The 23,946-nt window shown below is 47.4% G+C and overlaps 2 protein-coding genes across 3 annotated transcripts in view; one reads left to right on the top strand and one right to left on the bottom strand.

The window, feature by feature from the left end:
- KLHL18 (kelch like family member 18) overlaps positions 1-21,670 on the bottom strand; it is a 42,946-nt gene extending 21,276 nt beyond the window's left edge. For both annotated transcript variants that reach the window (XM_054991251.1, XM_054991252.1), the window contains exons 1-3: positions 21,415-21,670; positions 6,217-6,347; positions 2,527-2,667 (exon numbers count right to left, since the gene is read on the bottom strand). In XM_054991251.1, coding sequence (XP_054847226.1) covers positions 2,527-2,667; positions 6,217-6,347; positions 21,415-21,555 — 413 coding nt within the window. In that variant the 5' untranslated portion in view covers positions 21,556-21,670. The remainder of the gene's footprint in view (positions 1-2,526; positions 2,668-6,216; positions 6,348-21,414) is intronic.
- Positions 21,671-21,912: 242 nt separating this feature from the next.
- KIF9 (kinesin family member 9) overlaps positions 21,913-23,946 on the top strand; it is a 35,560-nt gene continuing 33,526 nt past the window's right edge. The window contains exons 1-2 of the mRNA XM_054991694.1: positions 21,913-22,011; positions 22,881-22,987. Coding sequence (XP_054847669.1) covers positions 22,892-22,987 — 96 coding nt within the window. The 5' untranslated portion in view covers positions 21,913-22,011; positions 22,881-22,891. The remainder of the gene's footprint in view (positions 22,012-22,880; positions 22,988-23,946) is intronic.

Genomic DNA, 23,946 nt, shown 5'->3' with positions numbered 1-23,946 from the left:
CCAACCTACCTCACAGGGATGTTGCAGGGATAAAGTGGAGAACTATGTATGCCACCCTGATCTCATTAGAGGAAATGTGGGATAAAAATGTGGTAGATAATGGAAGGTACATTGAGGAAGCCTCCAAAAGAGGGGGAAGCTCAGATCCCCTTTGCTGCCTCCCCTGCCCCGAGATGAGACATGCCTCAAGTGAAGCAGAACCTGCCCTAGAGCACCAGTTGTCCAAGTTCAGGAGCATCCAAAACCACCGTTATGTTGAAAGAGCCATTGGACATGGGGAGGGTCACTGTTTAGCGAGAGCATCCTTCCCAGGTCTGTTCTCATTTATTTTATTTATTTACATTATTTATAGTCTGCCTTTCTCACTGAGACTCAAGGCAGATTGCACAGTGCCAGTCACTATGACCAAGGGCTGTGGCATTCAATAAACAATACAATAGGGTATGGATAGCAGAGATCTGAGAAACGAGCATAAATTCGAATGCAGAGCTGAAAACAATGCTGAAATAAAAGGTAAGAAATTTGACATATTAAATGACGTAGAAACTACCCAGTAGGAACATACTTATAGCCAGGGCTTTTTTTCAGCTGGAACGCGGTAGACGGAGTTCTGGCACCTCTTGAAAATGGTCGCATGGCTGGTGGCCCCGCCCCCTGATCTCCAGACAGAGGGGAGTTGAGATTGCCCTCCGCGCCGCTCCAGCGGCAATCTCAACTCCCCTCTGTCTGGAGATCAGGGGGCGGGGACACCAGCCATGTGACCATTTTCTCTGAGAACAACCCGAGTTCCACCACCTCTTTTCCCAGAAAAAAAGCCCTGCATATAGCAACAGAAAATATACATTAGTAGAAACATACCGCCGAAAGGGTCATCTAGTCCAACCCCTTGCACAATGCAGCGACACCCCCACTGTCCCATTGACCCCTGCTCAATACCTAGAGGAAGGCAAAAAAACTCTCCAGGATCCCCTAGAGGAAAATCCCTTCCTGACCCCAAAGCAGTGATTGGCATTCCCTGGGCACATAAGAAAGGACCACGAGAGCTGAGCAGTGGCTCATCCCTTCCTGCCTTCCCTCTCCCAAACTGCCTAAAGGCTACGCTCCATATCCTCTTTCTAAAGCACCCCTCTGAGCCATTTCCTTACTGCAAAGCCCTATTACCTTCTCCCACTCCACCTTTCCTGATGAGTTGTATTTTGACAATGTTGGTCCTAAGCTGCAGGAGTGAGGGATTGGCTTTGCCTGGAAAACAGGGTCGCAATACAAACACACGCATACTTTGCCTCCTGCTTCACTGTGACAGATGGGACCGGAACGGTGTCCTCTAATCACGACTGCAACAGTCCGCCCCGGGCCCATCCCAGCACTCCTAAGCTGGGCTGAATGCCCCTCCAGATGCTGCCTTTGTAGGGGAAAAGGGGCACAGGAAGTGGCACAGATGCTCGCTGGCAGTCCAGTTCAGAGAAGGGAAGCTGAGGCCCCGACCCGGCCTCTCTTGTGTTCTCACAGAAGCTCTCCTAGAGCTCGAGCTGCTGAGCAGGGGACCTCTGTGGGTCTGTATGCACGTGTGCACAGCAGTCTTTCCTGACCTTTTTTCCATGGAGGAACCCCTAAATTAACTTTTCATGTCCTGAGGAACCTCTACCTATGAAAACATTTACAGGCTAGAAAAGTTGATGGCAGGGAGCGCAATTCAATTACCGCTATTGTGAAGAAAATGTATTTGTTAAAGAGCCGCAGGCGCGCACTCTCTCTCTCTAAGTCAACTTACATCAAAAGAGAAAAAGTGAAGCCATTTTCCTGTCTTTTTTGGATTGTCTAATCTTTTTTTTTCCAAATATCAAGTCAAAGTAAAGTTTACTTAAACGCCAAAAGGAAGTTCACATCCAAGTCAATACAAATGCTACTTCAGTGTGATATTTGGGCTTGCTTATTCTTGCACCAGTGTTGAATTCCTGGCTAATTTCTCACATAACCCCTGATGATATCCCGTGGAACTCTGGCTGGGAAACGCCGGTGTACAGCATGGCTTACTCGCTCAAGTGGCCTGGAGTCATACAACCTACGTGTGCCTTCTGCTTGCGGTCTACATTACACAGGATGACCTCTGCAATATGTACAAGCACACAGTTGCCTTGAGGCAAGAGGTGGACTCCAGTATTTGCTGTGGCCTGAGCCAGGAATGGACCACGAAGAGAAAGCTGCCCTGGAGCAAGTCAAGCGGAGCGGCCCTGGGCGGCAGGGGTCACTCAGCTCAGTCGTCAGCTCATCCACTGCATCACCCCACAAACTGGAAGCAGCACAGGAGGAGACAGATGGCGAGCTGATGCTAACAGCCATTACTGGTGATGGGTCTGGGCCAACGGGCGCCTGGGACTTGGGCACAGTTGCTGGGGCTCGATTCTGTTTGCTCTGGGCCAGCAGTGGCCCCCCCCAGGAAATTCCCCTGTAAGTTAAACGGCCAGCATGCTCACGGCCTAACAGATTGCGAAAGTGCAGGATCAAGAAGAAGTCAGAACCCCTCACCTCTCCCGGAGGAAAGAGCAACAGGCATCCTTGATGTTCTGTAGCTGCAGGAAGCTTGCTCCCATCAGCAAGGACTGGACATTCTGCTGGTCGATGGCTAAGTGTCCATTGTAGGCGAAGTTGATCAGAGCTTCCAGGGCACTATGCAAAGCACAACCAAGTGGGAATAAATTAGCTGACATCTGGCTCTTGAAACCGCCACAAAACTATCTAATGTATCTGGAAAGCAAAAAACAACGGAGCCCCTGGAAAATTGCATAGCACAGGGGTCCTCAACCTTTGTGAGCCTTGGAATTCTGATGCAGTGTAGTGGGCGCAGCTGCCTTAGGGGGCAGACCCAGTCACAAAATGGCTGCTGCAGCTTACCTTCAGTCACACAGTGAAGATCCTTGTGCCGTGGTGGCAGCTGCTGCCAAAGCAAGGTTTGTAAAAATCGGTACAGCCAATCAAATCCCCAGTGCCCAATCAGAAACCTTGCGGGGTAAAAGTCCCAGCTGGCCCCACACACTTTCTAAATACACTTGCTGGACACCAGGAAAGGTATTGGCAGGTGCCATGGTGCCCGTGGGCACCATGTTGGGGATCCCTCCTGTAGCAGTTCACAGGTCCTCATTAGACTCCACCAACAAAGATCAACATAAAGACAGTTGTTGCCACTACAGAGATCAGCTGCAAGCAGTGAACACTGTCTAGGAAGGCTCGAGCCACAAAGCAAATAGAGAGCGCCACAAATCCATTGTGGCTTTCTTTTCAGCGTCAGATCTTACACTGCTTCGCTTAAGAGATGTTGCCAGGATAACCTTTAAGCTGTAGAAAGATACAAGATCTTCCGTGGCCACAATTACCAGTCGTTACATACTTAAAGTGTGCAGTGCCAAACAATTATGAAACCTTGACTGAATATTTAACGACACCATTAACCGCTAAATGTGAACGTTCTTTACTGAGTTTGTTCTGGCTGATGATTACCAAGAATAGCAGACTTTTGGGGACTATGGATTATCTTGCTGCTAATTATAAAGACTTATATTTTGATACATTTCTAGTATTCTATATGATAGTGTTTATTATATTCATTGACCACATACAACAGTGCACTTTAGTGGTTAGTGGTATAGCTAAATATTCAATCAAGATTCATAATTATTTGACCCTGCACACTTTTCAGTATATAATGACTGGTAATTGTGGCCGCAGAAGACCTTGTATCTTTCTACATCTTAGTCCAGTCCTGTGGCGCCCTTTATTTTTGTAGGCTAGCCTTTAAAACAGCAGCAACAAAGCCACACACAGGCAGGCTGGGAATTATGTGCAAAATCAGCAGGTCTAGAAGGCTGTCTTGAGCCACCCATCCCAACAGTTGTCTAAAAATTGATGAGCTGTTTAGATTGCTTTCCCCTCCTGATTCAAGGGCTTGAAGCAGATGACAATATTCCTTTTATTCCAGAATCCCGAGCTAAGACAAAGCGTCTTCTCAGAACCACCACCACCCCTTTAATCAAAACCCATTACACTGGAAGCATCCTCGCCCAGCTGGTGCGGAGTTTCGGGCTTGGGTGTCACCAATACGCGGATGACACCCAGCTTTATCTGTTGTTGGACGGGCAGCCTGGATCGGCCCCTGATGCCCTGGAGCATGCTTTTGAGGCTGTGGCTGGTTGGTTGAGACAAAGTCGGCTGAAATTGAATCCCACGAAGACGGAGGTCCTGTATGTGGGTCGTGGGGAGATGGCTTTGGGACCCCAGCTTCCTACACTTGATGGGGCAGCACTTACACTGGCCCCGAGGGTTAGGAGCCTGGGGGTGATTCTGGATTCCTCCTTGAAGATGGAGGACCAGATCACTGCAGTTGCCAGGTCTTCCTTTTATTATCTTCGGCAGGCCAGGCAGCTTGCCCCTTATTTGTCTCCCCGTGACATGACTACAGTGGTCCAAGCAATGGTCACCTCTAGGTTGGATTACTGTAACGCGCTCTACGCTGGGCTTCCCATGGGCCTGATCCGGCGGTTACAGCTGGTACAGAATGCAGCAGCGCGGGTCATTGCTGGAGCACCGGTGTGGGAGCATATTACACCGGTGCTACGCCAGCTGCATTGGCTGCCAGTGGAGTACCGAATCAGGTTCAAGGTTTTGGTGTTAACCTACAAAGCCCTACGCGGACTGGGACCGACGTATCTGAGGGACCGTCTCTCACCATATGAGCCCCGGAGGACTCTCCGCTCTGGCGGAAAACATCTTTTAAGTGTCCCTGGCCCTAGGGAGGCCCGCCTGGCGTCGACCAGGGCCAGGGCCTTTTCAGTCCTGGCCCCGACCTGGTGGAATGCTCTGTCTTGCGAGACAAGGGCCCGGCAAGATTTGCTTGCATTTCGCCGGGCCTGTAAGACAGAGCTATTCCGCCAGGCATATGGCTAACGCCGGGCAGTGCCCGCCCCCCCCCCGTGAAGGGGGGGTTAAACCATCACCCCTATGCAAACACAGAGGCATGTATGAACCACTGGGCAGCATGAATTGTTATATTTAATGTTTTTAAATGTTTTTAAATGTATTATTTAATGTTTTTAAATGTTTTTAAACATGTTTGTATTTGTTATCCGCCCTGAGCCTGCGAAAGCAGGGAGGGCGGAATATAAATATAATAAATTAAATTAAATTAAATTAAATTAAATTAAACTGTTTCGGACAACAGCACCACAACTATACCAGAAATAGAGGGGAACAGCAGCTGGTCTTGGCTATAAACACCACACAGGATGCTGCTGCCCTGGCCTGCCAGCTAAGCATGGCAAACAGGGAGCCCCAGAACAGCATAGCCTTGGAGAGGGATAAGGAACAAAGGAGAAACAGAGTAATATGTCCTTTAGCCGATTAGAAAAACATATTTAAAATCAATGGATAGTATGTGAGGACAGCAGCATCTGAGAATGGCAACAATGTCCAACCAAATGCAGAAGTGAAGATAGAGTTCAAGGACGAGGTGTGTTGGCTGGGGTGCAAAAGACTGTCATATGTATGAGAAAAGGGTAAATACTATTTTTGATATAGTGGGTTCTGATGAAAAGTAGTAAGAATGTGTTAACACAGCATTTATATTTTTAAACATTGATTTTTTTTTAAAGACACAAAAGAAAGGTAACTTTATATGGTGTCTGAAGTTATAAGATCATTAGTTAGCCAAAAATGTGCGCTGTACGAGGTGGGACAGCAGACTATGGTTGAAAGATGATTTTAAAAATCTGTAAATGAGTCTGAATTGATTTGGAGGGTTTTTTTTAAAGATGTTCCTTGCTTGTGAACTACATTCTTTTGATGAAAAATAAGGTATATATTATTTTAAATTGGTTATTGTTAAAGAGGCAATAAATTATGTTTTAACAAAAAGATAAAATGCTTGTGTACTATACCAAAGTGAACAAAATATGTTACTGCTCACCAAGAGATTAATGATCTGACATAAGAAAGCTAACTAGACCCCTAGGGCTTTTAAAACGTGCACCTATACAAAACTGGGTCTGACTAGACCCATCAGGGACAACAAGTAGAGCATGTACAACAGGTCACCAACTGGACTTTGGCATGCTGACAGTCACTACCGAAACAAAAAGTCCTGCGATGTGGAGGGGAGAAAAAATTAAGTTGTCTGTCCCAGACGGTGAATGATGGCACATCTCAAATCTCCCCCCCGATATTCACCTTGGATCCATTCCCTGCATAACTATTTCATCTTGCTTGCATTCCATCATGTCATTGGTGAACATGGCGTGGAAGTAAGGGATGGAGGCTGCCAAGACTATCCGGTGGGCACTGAATTTGTGGTCCCCAACCTGCAGAGAAGCAGAAGACAAAAGAGACAGTTGAGTTATCTGGACCAAAGCAGGAATCTGCCTTTCGCAGGAACTGAACCTCCAGTAAACAGTTTGATGGGCTGCCAAAGCTGAGCTCAGTCTAAGAAAAAACTTCCAGTGTGTATGAGAAGGCAAGCAGGGGTGGGGACCCCTTTCACAACAGTTGCCCTCACTTCTCAGCCATTCATGACGTCTACTTGTACCCCAACAGCCTAGAAGTTCCCTGTGGTGCTGTCATGCTGCACGTGACCAAGAGCAAATGACCCAAAGCACAACCATCAGAGTGTAGCTGGTATACTGAGACTTCCCAGCCTCTCCCCTTCAGCTGCAACCCCCTGAAATTGTGTTCCTAGAACAACTTGGGAGGATGCAACAGGAAAGAAGGAACAACTACAAAATGCCTTCCCCTTTTCTGCCAACAAAGTGCTGCTCTGCCAGTCAGGCATCCCGTTGGGATCCAACCCCAGATTTGTTAGCCAATGGATGCTAGTGCCATGCAGTCACATGATTCTTTTTAAAAAAAGAAAAGCTTAGAAGATGGCAACAGACCTGTCATAGACACCAAGGGACAGAATAGGGCACAAACAAGAAAAAGAAATCTGTCCACGAACAGGAGGGATTGTCCTTTCCAACATTTCAACTGCATTGAAATTCCTCTGGTGCAAGGGGCTTTCTGCTGATGCAACATTTGTGAGACACACTTTGAAAAACCAGTCAGCTGTATCGTTATCTGAAGATGGAGCCAGCCATTGCATTCTAGTGGTGGCCACGTGCATGATGCATGAGTGGAAGGTGCCTTCTGTGGTGGAACACAAAAGGAAGCAATGGTAGGATCCAACATACTTGATCCTGGCCAGTGTCTTTGAGTTTGTATTTAGGCAGACCTTTGGCAGTTTTTGAGAGCCCCTTTTCTTTAGCACAAGTTGGACAGATGGCGGCGTGTGTCCATGTGAGGCAGACGTGGAAAAGCTGGGAATTTAACTGAGTTGGAACTAGCACAGAACCCCAACAGCTGGCCTGGTCCAACATGTCCAAGATGGTCGTGGGGAGGGAGAGAAGAAAGGACTCAAAAAAGGATCCACCCTCATTATTCCACTGGCAGGCTACAGAGCCTCCCCCCAAAGAAGCTTATCTTGCATTTTGAGAGATATTGTAGCCTTTGCCCCAAAGCTGGCTAGAATGAACTTCAGACTTGACCGACACTGGGAAACAATTCATACCAGGATTTAAAAGCCATTGTTGACACGCGGCAATTTAATTAACATTCCATCTAGAAACATTTATGCCAATGTGCTATTTTCAGCATCTGTGACGGGCGGCAATCTTGCGCGAGCCATCTGGGTGTGTTTTATTTAATGCATTTCTGGTTCAACAAGCACTTCTGGCATAGTGTGTTGTGACTCCATGTTGTTAGCAGAACAATGTTGGTGGGTACACCTTAGATAATTAATAGTTGGCATTAAAAAAAATCACAAATTATGAGAGAAGAGGACCTAGATCAAGCATCAAAAGCAAACCTGCAAATAATTCCACTGTATGAGAATTCAGCTGGAAGCGTTGGGCATGGCGACTTTGGCATAAATTTTCTGGAAGAATATACTTTTCTAAGCTCACTGACTACGTACAGATTTGGAAAGGTTTCGGCAAGCAAGGAGAGAGAGAGATGAACCAGAAGCAGTAAGGTTTGCTATGCAACAGATCAAGGTCATGAATGCTGCACAATGCTAGGATAATCAAGAGGGCTAGCGGCTTGATAGGGGTTCCAGGACACCTGGATATGAGCTGGATTTCAGCTATCATAGCCTGCAATCACAAGGACCAGAGAAAAGAGATTAAATTTTTAAAAGATTCTCAAATCAGCAACACTCAACCCCAGATTCAAACATGTATGGTAATCACTGAGAATAGAGCCACCCCATGTTTTGCATTTAAAATAGCTCTGGTATAATGCGATCTGTGCTGTTGTTTCAGGGAGATGATAATACATAGAGCATGTGAACAATGCTTTATTTATTTATTTATTTATTTGCTTGTAGCATTTATAGCTTGCCTTCCTCCCCCTCCGCAAACCCTTCAATTGGGCTAACGCAGACATCTGCCCATGAATTCCATTTTGGAAAACAAGTTGAACGTAACGCTCCTTTACAGCACTCTGTACTGATTTAATAAGAACCTGTTCTTTCCTGTGCACACCCACCTCTGAATATTAATAGATCTGAGCACACAGCAAAGTCTTCAGCAGAACAGTACTGCAGATGACATAAAAATATCACAGTACGGCGGCAGCAGGTACCATAAAACTTTAATTTCATTAAGCATCTTAACAATCTTTGTTAATGGACCCTTAGGGACTCCTATCTGAGTTACAGGCTCACTTCTATTCCAAGCCCCTCACCCTGCCAGGAGAGGGTTCAAAGGGCACATCTGGTTTTGGAGAGGAATTCCCAAGGAAAGTTGATACGGCTCAGGTCGGATCTAGAAACAGGGCCAAGGGTTTCATAAATGCCCTTTAAAATGTAAAATAGTAAAGAGTCCAGTAGCACCTTTCAGACTAACCAACTTTATTGTAGCATGAGCTTTCAAGAACCACAGCTCTCCTTGTCAGATGTATCTGACAAAGAGAGCTGTAGTTCTCAAAAGCTTATGCTGCAATAAAGTCAGTTTGTCTTAAAAGTGCTACCGGACTCTTTACTATTTTGTAACTACAGACTAACATGGCTAACTCCTCTGGACCTTTAAAATGTACACACTTTTTTCCACTCACTTGTTTACTTAACTCTGTCCCTTATCCCTAGAGACAAGGCAAATTATAATACAACTCAAAATTAAACCATAAAAAGTCATTTAACATTTGTACTCTGCCTTTCCACACAATCGCATATATGAGTCTCCCACCCTCCCCATCCACTCAATTGATTGTGCCTGGCCCAGGTCACCGAAAGTGCAGTCCCAAACACGTTACACCCTTCTAAGCCCATTAAAGTCAATGGACTTTGAAGGGTGTCGCTGTGCTTCTGACTGCACTGAGAGTGGGCTAAAGAGCCAAGCGGGGATTGGAATGCAGGGCGAATGACCCTCGGGCCCAGACTAACACTTGAGCCACGGCAACACTTTGAGGCTCTGATGAAAGCTATGGACCTCCACCCCAGAAAAACGCACGTGAGCAAAGGCACACAAAATGTCCCATACATTTTCATTAAGGGCTACTTCCTGCAAAAAACAAGCACTCTGATATAATTCCGCCCTGAGCCTGCTGGAAATGTGGGGAGGGAGGAATAAAAATCGAAAATAAATAATAAATAATTTACATGAAAAGCATAGCTTATTAATTAACTTAGGCCATCTGTAGGTATGAAACATATCTGAGGCATGGTTTTCATTAAATCTGTTGATCTGCTACAGGTAACACACCAACTTTGATTTCTTTACACTGCACTACACGTATTACACATGCTATTTACCCGCCTAACATCGAGAGCCCACAAGTATTGAACAATATTATATTATAATAATTAGTCTGGAACAAAAAAATGACAATCAAGATGTCAAAAGACTAAATTTTTACCTTAAAATTCACCATGGCCTGATGTAAACAAAAACAGACACAGGATACATTTTCTCTATTTCCTATCAACAAAAAAACTTTACTAGATTTTAATTTTATTTTCAGTGGTTGGGACATGCAAGAAATAGGGTGTGGACTGCAGAAACTGGAAAACAAGCAAAAGAGCTGCTTACAGACATGGAGCACTGCAGAAACAAAACATAAGTAATTTGAGGTGACATATTAAACAACACGAAAACTCCCCGTCAGAGCATATCTACACCAACTCAGTAGTATAGTCTACAGTCCCTGTCTGAGCCAAAGCTTACAGCACAGCCCCTTAGGACTTGACTTTTTTCCACAGTTTGGAGAAAGCCAGGAGAGTGGCAGCTTGCCTGACACTTCCAGGCAGCCTATTCTATACGATGGGGATGACCCCAGAGAATGTACGTGTATGGGCAGCTATTGGTTTTGCCCATTTGCAAGGTGGTATCTGCGGAAGGCCATGTCCAGATGAGTAAAGTTGCCATGGTGGGACATAGGGAGAAAGGTGGTGGAAATGATAAATATAATAATAATAACATCTGATTTATATACCGCCCTTCAGGATGACTTAACACCCAGTCAGAGCTGCTTACAAATATGTTATTACTATTCCCACAACAATAATCACCCTGTGAGGTGGGTGGGGCTGAGAGAGCTCTGAGAGAGCTGTGACTGACCCAAGGTCACCCAGCTGGCTTCAAGCAGAAGAGTGGGGAATCAAACCTGGCTCTCCAGATTAGAGTCCCGCGCTCTTAACCACTACACCACACTGGCTCTCTGAGTCAGTCTGATGCTGACTTGTTACCTGACTGTGTGCGGTAGCATCGCATGCCACCCTATACTTGCTTGGATTGAAACGATACCTTAATAACATAATTTGACATGAAGAATTTTGCCACAAAGACAAGCTCATAGAGACCCTGGGGTCCATGGACCATAGATTAAGAACCCCTGCTCTTGGGGGTGGGGGGAGTGGCAGGAATGGTAGATTATACATTTTTTTGGTCTGAAATTTAAAAATTAAAAACAAAGCCTAAGAAGCAGGAAGCTTAAATTGGTTTCTCCCACATCCAATTCTGGAGAGATCATTTGAATTCCCTGGCATCTCCCCCAATTTGATGGGAAAGCCAGCGTGGTGTAGTGGTTAGAGTATCAGACTAGGACCTGGAAGATCCAGGTTGAATCCCCACCCTGCCACAGAAGCTTGCTTGGGACACAGAGCTGGAATTGCTCCTCTTTCCTGTTCCGCACATGCCGCTCCCCTCAGGGGAGGGAGGCAATTCCCCCTCCGTATCCCTCCTTGCTCCAGCCCACCTGCCCCTCCGCACAGATCCTGCGACTCCAGGAGCTCTTTCTGGAGTCAGAAGAAGCTGCAGCGTTGGAATGTGGGCAAACGCCGTCTGCCTTCCATGTCTGGGTAGTGGCTCTCTTGCCTTATTTATTTATTTGTTAGATTTGTATCCCGCCCTTCCCACAAGAGGGCTCAGGGCAGGACACAACATCATATTATAACAATTGCAACCATATATAAATACCATAAAATACTATAAAATACATAAAATAAAACCATGTAAAACAATAAAACGCAGTTCAACAAGGACCTCTAAGATGTGGCGGGGTGGTAACTTTGGCACATATCACCATGGGTAGGCTCAACAGATCTCAGTTAGGCTTTGGAAGCGGAGCAGACCAGGGAAGGGACCAGCAGGATAATTCACCAGCTCCTCAACCATTTTCATAGGCCTGGCGGAACATCTCCATTTTGCAGACCCGGCGGAACTGTAATAAGTCCCGCGGGGCATGGATATCAGCTGGGAGAGCATTCCACCAGGCCGGAGCCTTGAGAAGTCTCTGGCCCTGGTCAAGGCCAGGCGAACATCCTTGGGGCCGGGGACCACCAGCAGAATGTAACGTCCTCCGGGGAACGTTCAGGGAGAGACGGTCCCGTAGATATGCAGGTCCCAGTCCGCTAAGGGCTTTGAAGGTTAACACCAGCACCTTGAACTTGACTCGGAATTCAACTGGAAGCCAGCGCAGTTGGCACAGTACAAGTCGAATATGTGTCCTTAAATGGAGTTGACAGGAATCACAAACCCTAGAACTAGGCAGAGGATGCTGCCTCTCAACAGATGACTAGGTCATAACTTCATAAACCAGGAGGGGCGAGCATCAAACTCCCTGAGGTCCCCAGCACAGTTCAGGGCAGTCTTGCTGCACGCTAATTAACTAGTTGCAAACAGGAGGCTGGCATACTTGAACTGTCCACAGCTTGAACAATTTCAAAGGCTTGAGGCAAGTTCGCAGCGAGTCAGCATCCCTAGCGTTCGGGAGGGAAGGCAGAGAGGCATCAGGAAGACAGCAGACCTCTCCAGCTCTCTCTCTCCCCCATCTCTGCCCTCATAACGTTTTCCTTCATGGAGTTCTACTTCTTGAAGTATATAGTTGTGGAGGACGACCGATATCAAGTTAGGAGAATGAAGGTTTTTATTTTAAAAAAATGATAAATGCAGCCCTTCCGCAACAGCTAGGCAGGGAATCTGCTGCCCGGCCCATTTGGGGTAAGCAAATCAGGGGCCATAGAGAGCCAGGAGGGTGGGAGGAATGTCCTTCCAGCCCCGGGAGCTGCTGTGGCTTCCCAGCACATGGGATTGTGGTAAGATGCTGCAAGCGATGCTGCACAAGGGCACACACATTTTTTCCAACATCCTTGTGGGAAAAACATCATGACTCAACTGAGATCCACCAGAGGCAGTTCAATCAGCACATTCTCTCTCTGGAACGAGGCCTCATCGTGAAATCGCTTGGCCTTAGAGCACTGCGCGAACTGCTCGTGGGGGCAGCAGGGACAACGCGCCCCTGCAGTACCGCTAAAAATATCTGAAACTGCTAATATTTGGCATGTAAGGCCACCACCAGTAACGCCACAACTAAGTTATATATTAGAATAAATAACTTACTTAGGGGAATGCCTATTCTAGCAGTGGTAAGCAAGTTATCAAGCTAGATGGGGGAGGGGGGAGTAAATAATTCTTCCATGACCTAATATCAACAGCATGACTGCCACAAAAATATATGAGTCCTTTCCTGGTCAAGTATCCCTGAGCTTCAGCTGTCTAGCACTAGTGCTCCCTTCCAATAGCTCCTGTGTTGCTGACGTTTGGGAATAGATTACAAAGACAACGCAGAGGAGTTGAGTTTGGGGGATTTATGATTAATGGCACACATCCCCTATCTGTATTTTACCTGCCCCAACTGTGCAGGACACCAGATGTTATGGACTCTGAGCCCTTCACAGATTAAAGCATCTTGAAGGGGGAGGTGGGCAATTAATTTGAACTGGACAACGCGCTTCCCCTTCAGTTCTAATTAATTCTTCTTTGTGATTAGAGGCATTAAATGCTTACAGAATCCACAACTGGGGGACTGATGGAGATAGACCTTCCAGGCATTTCCTCTGACCCTACTCGACCCCTCCATGAGACTATAAGCCTTCAGGCTCCAGCAGGCGGATTCTCCTCTCTCCCTCTTTAGCTAACTCTCAGCTTCCAAATTCCCTGCTTCCGGGTGCCTCAGGGCTTGTTCAAAGACTTTGGAAGGGTCTTCAGGTTCTTAGTTTGCAGAATATCATTTCTCTGTATACCTGGTGAGCCCCAAATACGCAGACCCCTCTAGCATTTTGCTGCTCCGATAGGCACAGGACCACTTTTTCAGATCTGTAACTTTTAAAATATACAAGTAATGATGGTTGTTGAGGATTTTCCGGGCTGTATTGCCGTGGTCTTGGCATTGTAGTTCCTGACGTTTCACCAGCAGCTGTGACTGGCATCTTCAGCAGTGTAGCACCAAAAGACAGAGATCTCTCAGTGTCACAGGGCTCTCAGTGTCACTGTGACACTGAGAGATCTCTGTCTTTTGGTGCTACACCTCTGAGGATGCCAGTCACAGCTGCTGGCGAAACATCAGGAACTACAATGCCAATACCGCGGCTATACAGCCTGGAAAATCCACAACAACCATCATTCTCCGGCTGTGAAAGCCTTCGACAATATACAAGTAATGGGTTGGCTCCTACAATCTAGTTCTGTCTCCTCAAGGGCTCTTCTACAGAACTCTTTCGGAAGGCCCTTCGACCCCCTGGGCCAGCACTTTGAGGGGCACAGGGAGATACAGATGGAGGCCTGCAGGATGAAGCCCCATGTCCATTACAACACTAAGGCTTTTGACGGCCTGATTTCCTGAACTGAATACAAACAAAGCTTCCCCCAAAACACATGGCTTAGCACTTCACTAACCGCTTGCAAAGCACCGCTAAGCATTCTGTACTAAGTGAAGGAAACAACCACACAAATCAACTGACAGCTATACCTGCTTGAAAGGCCCAGTCAAAGGTTAATGACGTTTGCGTTCATAGCTCTGAGGGACTGCTTTTTAAGGCAGGGGAAGGACATCATGTTCTAATCTAGAAGACTGGGAAAGAAGGCCCTGCAGCACCAGGGAGAAATCCTTCATTCTGCACAACATTATCTATATCCAGACATCAACAGGCAGAAATGTAGCTAAGACAATTGAACATGCACACTGAAAGATCACCTCCCAAAAGGGCATAAAAAGGCCACCCTGAGTAGCAAACTGCTGAACAGGCAATTGCTATTCAACGTTTCCCCCAAACACTATGAGACACAAAATCATTACTCACAATCAGCTGGGGGAACTGCTAATAAACCCCGTCTGCAAGAATACACAGAGAGGCATTTGTCAGGGTCCCCCCCCGCCCCCGCCACAAATGCCAAACTTTGGAAACGCAGATTTTGAGCATCTGTCACAACAGTTTCTTGTCATACCAATCAAGGCTTGTTCAAGGGCTGGTGGGAGAGGCAGAGTCAGTGAGAGGGGTTTTTTGGCAGGTTATATTTTCAGCTGTTCAGTGTGGAGTTTTTTTGCAGATTATATTTTCAGCTGTTCAACCGGACTCTTTTTTTCTGCCTGTTTCCAGAATCTCTCCCAAGCCTACCAGATGAGGCAGGTTATACGCCTAAACAAGTAAACTATTATTGATCTGTTTGATTGCAGCATTTCAACAGGAACAGAACTGATGGTATTGACAGGACACTATGTTACTCTACGCAATGGTGAAAGGACTGGTCAAATTCCATGCCCCCAAATGCAGTAAATGACTCCTGGTATATTTAGGTTTTACAAACTTGAACAAGGTCATGGAGAACAGGTGTCTCAAAGGCAATTAGCGATGCTTCTTAAGGCTTCCTGACCTCAACGGGCAGGCCACTCCATAAGCGGGGGGGCCACTACAGAGAATGCACATTTATGGGCAGCTGTTGATTTTGCTCACTTGCAAGGGTGGCAAACCCAGAAAGCCCTGCACGGATGAACCAAGCTGTTGTAGCAGAGCATGGAGGAGAGGCGGTCCAGCAGATGTGATAGCCAGTACCTTAAATTGAACCCAGTAACTGATGAGCAATCAGTGGAGCAATATGCATGCTACATCTGCGCTGAGCTGCGGTGTTCTGAACCAACAGGAGTCTCCGAACTGACTCTACTGGGAGCCCTACACAGAGAGCACTGCAGTAGTCTAATCTTGATCTTACCGTAGCATGGATCCAGGTGGCCGTATTATCCATATCAACTTAGGAGACCATCTTCCAGGCTAGACTTGAGTTGAAAGAAAGTATTTTTGGCAACAGCGTTAACTTGCTTTTACAGCAGTACTGCTGGATCCGGCATGATGGGCTTGTCAGATCTTGGAAGCTAAGCACGGTCAATCCTGGTTAGTACTTGGATGGGAGACGACCAAGGAAGTTCGTGGTAGCATCCATTATGAATCCAAAGCTTTTAACTGTAAGCAAGTGTGGCAGCTGAACCCCACTGAAAGTGGGGAGTGTGCTGTCCTTCAAGATCTCTACCTTCCCAACCAGCATTACCTTTGTCTTTCCAAGGTTTAGTTCTAATTCATTCACTTAGCCAATTAACCATAGCAGCCAGACAGCGATTCAGGACCTCTACTGCATCCCAGGAGATGTGGATAGGAATATGTATAGCTGAGTATTGTCAGCATGGATTATTTGGCTTCGGGGCTTTACACAAAGACTGAAAAACATGAGGGACAGGATTGTGCCCTGGGGAACCCCACAGGCAGGGCTTTTTTTCAGGGGGAACGGAGTTCCAGAACCTCTTGAAAATGGTCACATGGCTGGTGGCCCCGCCCCCTGATCTCCAGACAGAGGGGAGTTTAGATTGCCCTCCGCACCGCTGAGCAGCGCGGAGGGCAGTCTGAACTCCCCTCTGTCTGGAGATCAGGGGGCGGGGCAACCAGCCATGTGACCATTTTCACTGAGGGCAACCCACTGAGTTCCACCACCTCTTTCCCCAGAAAAAAAGCCCTGCCCACAGGATAGATCCCACAATGACAATAACTGGAGTCCAACAGCAATCCTTTGAGATTGGTCAGTGAGGAATGATTTGAACCTGTCCAATGCACAACCTCTGATACCTACTTCTGCCTCCAAGCATCTCAAAAAGATAGCATGGCCCACTGTGCCAAAGACAGATTAATCCTGAAGGAGCAACAGAGCAAACTACATCCAGATGCATCTTGTCAACTAAAGCCAGCAGGGCCACCTCCAGGTCTGAAACCGGACTGAAAAGGATCTAGAGCAGATGAGCTATCCTAGAAGACCTTATGCTGCAATTATCGCCAATTGCATCGGAGATCTAAAAAGTGACTCAGAGCAGATCACCTTGATTTCGGAAGAATCATGTGGATAAAGGTAAAGAACCGCAGTCTCAAAACAGGGTAAAAAATGTGTGAGAAACTGGATAGGAACACTGAGGCCCACCTGCCAGTACCAAGCAGCCTCACACCAAAGGCACTCCAAGCAGGGAGTTCTTTTCCATGACTCGTCCAGTCTGTGAGTCTGTTATCATACATACCAAAATTGCTCCTGTGGTTTGCACGGAGGTGCTACAGCACCTACAAGCTATGCATCCACCCAAATCCGGTTTCCAGACCACTCACAAAACGTCAAAACATTTCAAATCAGGAAAAGCTATAAAGCCCTGGCACTACCAATCCAAGCAAGAAACCCGAAGGAGCAGCCTGCAGCGCATTCCTATGAGGTCCCACATTCACTATGAGCAAAAGGCAGTCCTGCTCAGCATTCTGGGCCAAGGTCAACCCGAGGACTGCAACTAAGTATACTTGGAGGCAGCGGCAGATGCTGGATGAGAAATCTTGCAACTACCCAGGCTACCCCTTCCTCAAGGTCAGAATGGTCTACTCAGACTGGCAGTGGCTCTCCAGGGTCTTTAAATGTTGCCAGAGACTCAACCTAGGACCTTTGTCTTGCAAAGCACATGCTCTACCACTTAGCTAGAGTACCTCCCAGCAGCAGTCCTGGGGCACCTCGGAGGCTTCCAAGTTTTCATCTGCTCATTTTACTTCATTTTTACCCTCCTTGTTTCCCCAAAGGGGACCCCCCAAGTGGATTACATCATGCTACCGTTTTTTTAAAGCTTGCAATGTACTTCTCTCCAGCGCCTGACAAGCGAGCTCCTCTCCAGAAAAGCGTGTATGAGAATACAAGAATCACAAATGGGCCGCAATGCTCCCACTGGTCTTGGTGCAGACTGAAAGGGGATTTATTTTGTAGCGCTCTGCGTTTCAATTCAAGCCCCCTTTCAGTCAAATGACTTCACACATAATCAAGACACCAAAGGCGTCTTCAAAGAAATATGGGTTTATTATTTATTTAATAACCCCATGGCACATTCTCCATTTCGGGGAAACGTGTGTAAAGACCAGTTCCATTGGAGGGATTTATATACCCTTGATGCCGTTTGTTTACAGGATAATTGCTAATTGTTTACAGAATAAAAAAGGTTAGGATAAAACTCTCTCGTAATGATGCATACACCTTGTTAAAACTCATAAGAACATAAGAACATAAGCAAAGCCATGTTGGATCAGGCCAGTGGCCCATCCAGTCCAACATTCTGTCACACACAGTGGCTAGAAATCCAGTGCCATCTAAAGGACTGTCAGTGAGGCCAGGACACCAGAAGCCCTCCCACTGCCTTCCTTCCAGCACCAAGACAACAGAGCACCACCTCCCCACAAAGAGAATACCATCTATCTCCTGTGGCTAATAGCCACTGATGGACCTCTGCTCCATATATTTGTCCAGTCCCCTCTTGAAGCTGGCAATGCTTGTAGCTGCCACCACCTCCTGTGGCAACGAATTCCACGTGTTTATCACCCTTTGTGTAAAGTAGTATTTTCTTCTATCTGTTCTAACCCGACTGCTCAATAATTTCATAGAGTGCCCACGAGTTCTTGTATTGTGAGAAAGGGAGAAAAACACATCTTTCTCTACCTTCTCTAACCCGTGCATTATCTTGTAAACCTCTATCATGTCTCCCCTCAGTCGTCTTTTCTCCAGGCTAAAGAGCCCCAAGCGCCTCAATCTTTCCTCATAGGGAAAGTGTTCCAACCCTTTAATCATTTTAGTTGCCCTTCTCTGTACTTTGTCGTAATGATGCATTTTCCCAGAGAATATGACCTCAGACAAGCTTGAGTGACAAATGAATTATACAGACATTTGAGAAGCTGGAGCCACATATCTGATATTCTCTTGGGAATGGAATGCAATCAAGGTTAAAGTCTTAATTATCTAACGGATACAATACAGACAAGAAAATGTTTATACTTTGCTTGGTGATCCTTCCCATTCACCAGAGACCCATCTGTCCTGCAGGATATCTCAGAGAAGAAATGTGACACTGGGGCAAGGCCAATCTTATGTGTTTACATGTTTTGTGTGCTGTCAGCTTTGAATGTATGCTCAGAACAAGATTTTATGAAATGAGGCCTAAAAATTCTTTACCACAGACCTATCATGGCTACACGCCCCCCCCCCCAAGCAAGTTAATTCTCAGTGAAGATGAGAGGTGTAACATCCTTCAAGGAGCTTTGGGGAGTTAATAAGCTTTCGAAAGTCAGTAGGGCTGTGCTGTAGGGAAGTGGATTCATAGAGATCCATTAGTAAAGGGATAGGGAGGGGCCACAGACTTTACTACTATTGCTGTAGATATTGATGGACCATAGACTCCACTACTATTGTGGTAGGTATGATCCTACCAGGTTAGCTACTATGATGATTAATATGGCAGTCGTAGAATCGCTTATACTCTGTTTCGGCATTTCTTCAGCTCTGTAGTGGATTTCTGTGGATTTTTTAAATCTTTGCAAATGTGCCTGTATATACCCATTACATGTTTTATTGAAATGTCTTTGATATCGACTGTACTGAGCCACACTGTGTAACCCGCCCTGAGTCTTAGTGAGAAAGGTGGACTATAAATAAAGTAAATAAATAATACCAGATTTCCCCAAGCATCTAGTGAAAGCTTACTCTGGAAAGCTTACGCTCTGGGAATCAAGTTGGTCTCTCATCTTCTTGTTCTACTGCAGACCAACACGACTGCCCACCTAGAAACATCCTTCAAGGGAGAATCTGCAGGGTGCCCTGCATCTGTCTGAGCCCCCTTCCTTCCTCGTGCCCCCACCCTGGGGTCCCTGAGTGTCTCCTCTCTGCCCCCCACTAAATCCCTCCCACTCATTAACCCCTCCCCAGGGCAAGGTGATCCCTAATATCTCTGTTCTTCCTTGCACCCTTCCTGCTGCTCCTTTGCACGCCCAGCCCTCCTTTTGCTTTCCCCCCTCTCCTGCCACTTTCTCCAGCCAGGATGACTGCAAAGGGCTTGCTCTGTTTGTCCATCCTAGCAAAATAACTCCCACATCTGGCAGTTCCTTAAACACCCTCTCTCAGTCTTTATCTCCACAGCAGCTTCTTCAGAAAGGCAGAGGAAGAGTCCGAAGAAGAGAGTTTTGACTCTGGAAAGCTTCTCCCCTGGAAACCTTGTCGGAGTCTACTATTTTAGGTGGGCAGCCATGTTGGTCTGCTGCTGGACAGCAGGATTTGAGCCCAGCGGATACCAAGACTGAAGTCCAGGGGCCCCTTAGAGACCAGAGCGGTGCTCAGGGAATAAAAGTCAGAGCTTCCTTGTTCAAACAAGAGAGGATGAAGATGACTTCTACAGATGACCTGTATCCGAAGGAGGGAGCTCTGTGAATCTGGAAAGCCTGTGTCCTGGAAATCTCGCTGGTCTCTCAGGTGCCCCTGGACCCAATTCCTGCTGTTTGACATGCCCAAGATAATGCCAATCACCACTTTGGGGTCAGGAAGTTATTTTCCCTAGGCATGTTTGGCTAGGGAATCTGATGGTGTTTTGCCATCTTCTGGGCATGGAGCAGGGGGCACTGGGGGTGTGTATGGGGGAGGTAGTTGTGAGTTTCCTGCACTGTTCAGGGGGTTGGACTAGATGACCCTGGAGATCAAACCCTATGATTCCATGATTCTTCAAAGGTTTTTAAACAGAGGCTAGATGGCCATCTGACAGTAAAGCTGATTCAGGGAACCTAGGTAGATCAGGAGAGGAAGGGCAGGAATAATAATAATAATAATAACATTCGATTTATATACCGCCCTTCAGGACAACTTAATGCCCACTCAGAGCGGTTTACAAAGTATGTTATTATTACCCCACAACAATCACCCTGTGAGGTGGGTGGGTTACAGGAAGGGTACAGGAAGGGTTACATCAGTGCTCGTGGCCCCTTCTTACATGCCCAGGGTAATGCCGATTACCAGTTTGGCTAGAGAACCTGATGGTGTTTTGCTGTCTTCTGGGCCTGGAGCAGGGGTCACTGGGTGTGTGTGGGGAGGGAGGTAATTGTGAATTTCCTGCACTCTGTAGGGGGTTAGACTAGGTGACCGTGGAGAACCTTTCCAACTCTATGCTTCAATGATTCTTTGGAGGTTTTTAAGCAGAGGCTAGATGGCCATCTCTCAGCAGTGCTGATTCTGTGAACCTGGGCAGATCATGAGGTGGAGGGCAGGAAGGGCTAAATCAGTGCTTAGTTCTCCTGGCCCCTTCTTACACGCCCAGGGTAAGGCCAATCACCTCCTTAGGGTCAGGTAGCCATTTTTCCCAGGCCAGTTCGGCTAGAGCTCCGGACTGTGTTTTACCATCTTTTGGGCATGGAGTAAGGGTCACTGGGTGTGAGGGCGGGGGGAGCTATTCGTGATTTTCCTGCATTGTGCAGGGGGTTGGACTAGATGACCCTTGAGGTTCCTTCCAACCCTTCTGCTTCTATGGCCGCAGCCTGACCCGGCGGTCCCCCTGCAACAGAGGAAGGGGGAATGGCGCCTCCCGGCGCAGCCTGCCCTTCCTCTAGCTACCTGCAGAAGCCAGCTGGGACGCCTGCGGGCTCCGCCTGAAGGAGACGCGGCCAGCCCCGAGGGCGGCCTGGGGTCCGGGGGCCTCTTGCCGGGCGGGGGCCTTCCAGCTCCCCTCCCCCTCCCCCTCCCCCTCCGGCGCTACCTTGAGGGTGACGTCGCACAGCTTGCCCTGCCGGCGGATCTCGCCCATCACCCCGTAGCCGCGGCTGGGCAGGTCCCCCACGGAGAAGTGCACCAGGTCTTCCGGGTCCAGCTCCGGGTCCGGCCCGGCCGCTTCCAGCATCTTGCCCGCCCGCCTCTCTTCGCCTCCCCGGGCCGGCCGGGTCTGGCCCTCGCCCAGCCGCTCCGCCTCACAGCCGCCGCGTTCGCCTCGGGCGCCACCTGGCGCCGCCCGGCCACCGTAGCCGCCCCCCACTCTCGCGCGAGACCGGAAGTCCGGACTCTTTCCCACCACTCCTCCCCCCGCCCCTCCCGCGCGTCCTCTTCCGCCGGCTCTGCCGCGATGCCCAGGGGACTTCCGGAATGGGGCGGAAGTGGCGGTGACCATAGGAACGGGGCACACAGGAAGGGGACGTCGCCATAGCAACCGCCCTAGTTCTTCGTTCCCTCCTCCTTCGCCATCCCATAAACGCAGCATACCTGTCTCTGTCGCCAACGGCAGGAATAGAGGCGGCTCGTGGCCGGTGTTTGCCGACGGAAGGAAGAAGCCCTTACACTTCCCTCTTTATTATTATTAGTAGTAATAATTTAGCTTATTGTCCTCTTATTAGTAGTAATTTAATAATTTAGCCTATTGTCCTATTATTCGTAATAATAATTTGGCCTGTTGCCCTGTTTTTAGTGGTGGACTGTCTCTGGTAGTCAGAGGTAGACTGCCCCTGAATAGGGAGGCTTCATTTTAGCCGTTGGTTCTGATAGCCCTATGTGCCTTTCACTGCAATCCTGAGCAGAGTTTTTCCAGTCTAATTCCATTGTGTGTCTTCTCTCCACCCCCCTGCATACGACTGCACTCTCACTTAGCTTAGCCCTTGTTTAAAACCGCTGAACCTTGTCCCCACCTTGGCAGCTTGTCTTGCAGTAAATAAGTTCCAGATATTAATTTATGTATTGTGTGTGATAAAGAAGGAGCTGTTTTTGACTGCCCTTTCCTGAGGGGCTTTGGGAATTACAGTTGAGGAAGTTACTGAATGGTCTGTTGGGAACACTCCTGTCCCCCCCCCCCCACCCCTCTCTCAATTATCCTTTCCAAGATTATTAGATGATAGCAAAACCAGTGTATACTTTTGAGTGTAGAATCATGAACTAGAAGGAACTCCTCTCATGTGCAACGTAAAACTGGGTGGTCCATTCCAGCCCAACCCTATGTATGCTTTTCTACAGAGGAGTCACACAGAAACTTACTCCTGTGTAAGTGGATCCAGAATTTCACCTTTGGGTGTGTCGCTGTCAACCATTGGAAGCTTATAGATTGGGTGACCGCCCCTGATCTGAATACAATCGCAGTTTTTTGTCACACGTACCATTCACTTCAGTATTGCTAAGCTCTGGTGTGAATTGGCCCTTAGCGAAAGCAGTCTTTGACTCTGGGTTCTTATTTCTCTCCTCCAGCCTTTGTCACAATGTGTGCCTCCATAAAAAGAGTTCACGCATTTGCACGACTCAAGCCCTCCGCTGACTTTTCTCAAGATATGATCAAGTTTGGACCCGACAATCTGGTAAGTGACTATAAGAAGCTAACAGGAGGCCTCTTTCCTTTGAACAGGCTAATAGGCTGTGGATGCAATAGCTGTGCCCAGTTCAGACACAGGAAACTACAGTGCCTTCCTTAGAGCGCTTTCATAGGGAGTAAGCCCCTTTGAAAAGACTTGAGTAGGATTCTGAGCAGACTTGCTTAGGATTCCCCTCAGAGCCTTGCTACAAGTGACATTTTACACGTGAAGGATAAAGGATAATTTTCGCAGGTCTTTCTGGGAACTGAAGTTCCTCTCCCCCACCCCTTTAACTTTTGTTCCTTCCCCTCGCTGCCTGAAGAGACAGAGAAAGCCGGCGGCAACAGCAACTTTTGCAAATCGTTCCTCCAGTCACAAGCCTGCTCTCAATGATCTTTGGGGCAGGCAGCTGCAACTTTCTCAGCTTTCTCTGGAGCATTCTCCCCCCCCCCCCTCCTCAGCAAGACGATTTGCAAAAGCTGATGTTGCCGTAGGCTCTCTCTGTCTCTTCAGGCAGTGAGGGGAAGGAACAGAAGGAAAAGGGGTGGGGGAGAGGAACTTCAGTTCCCAGAAAGACTTGCAAAAATGATCCTTTATCCTTCACGTGTAAAATGTCACTTGTAGCAAGGCTCTCAGTTTCCTAAACAAAATGACCTTGGGCTAGTCATACAGTTCCAGGCTTAACCTACCTTACAGGGTTGTTGTGAGGATAATTGGAGGGTAGGACAGCATTGTAAGCCACTTTTGGTTCTCACTGGTGAGAAAGGTGAGGTATAAATGGAGTAGATGAACGCTAGGTGGACACGAGGGAGGGGATTTCAAAGGATAGTAGCCCCAAGAAACGACAGTAGTTCTTTGACTGTCCACACTGCACAACCTCATGCTGTATTGGATTTAAGCTAAATAGATCACCAAAAGTCAGGGCTGAAAAAGAAAGACGAGGAAACAACAGAGAAGTGGGCATT

The sequence above is a fragment of the Eublepharis macularius genome, chromosome 11 (genome assembly GCF_028583425.1).
Source record: "Eublepharis macularius isolate TG4126 chromosome 11, MPM_Emac_v1.0, whole genome shotgun sequence".
Classification (NCBI taxonomy): domain Eukaryota; kingdom Metazoa; phylum Chordata; class Lepidosauria; order Squamata; family Eublepharidae; genus Eublepharis; species Eublepharis macularius.
The sequence above is the reverse complement of the archived record's forward strand: the minus strand, read 5'-3'. Positions and strand labels throughout refer to the sequence as shown.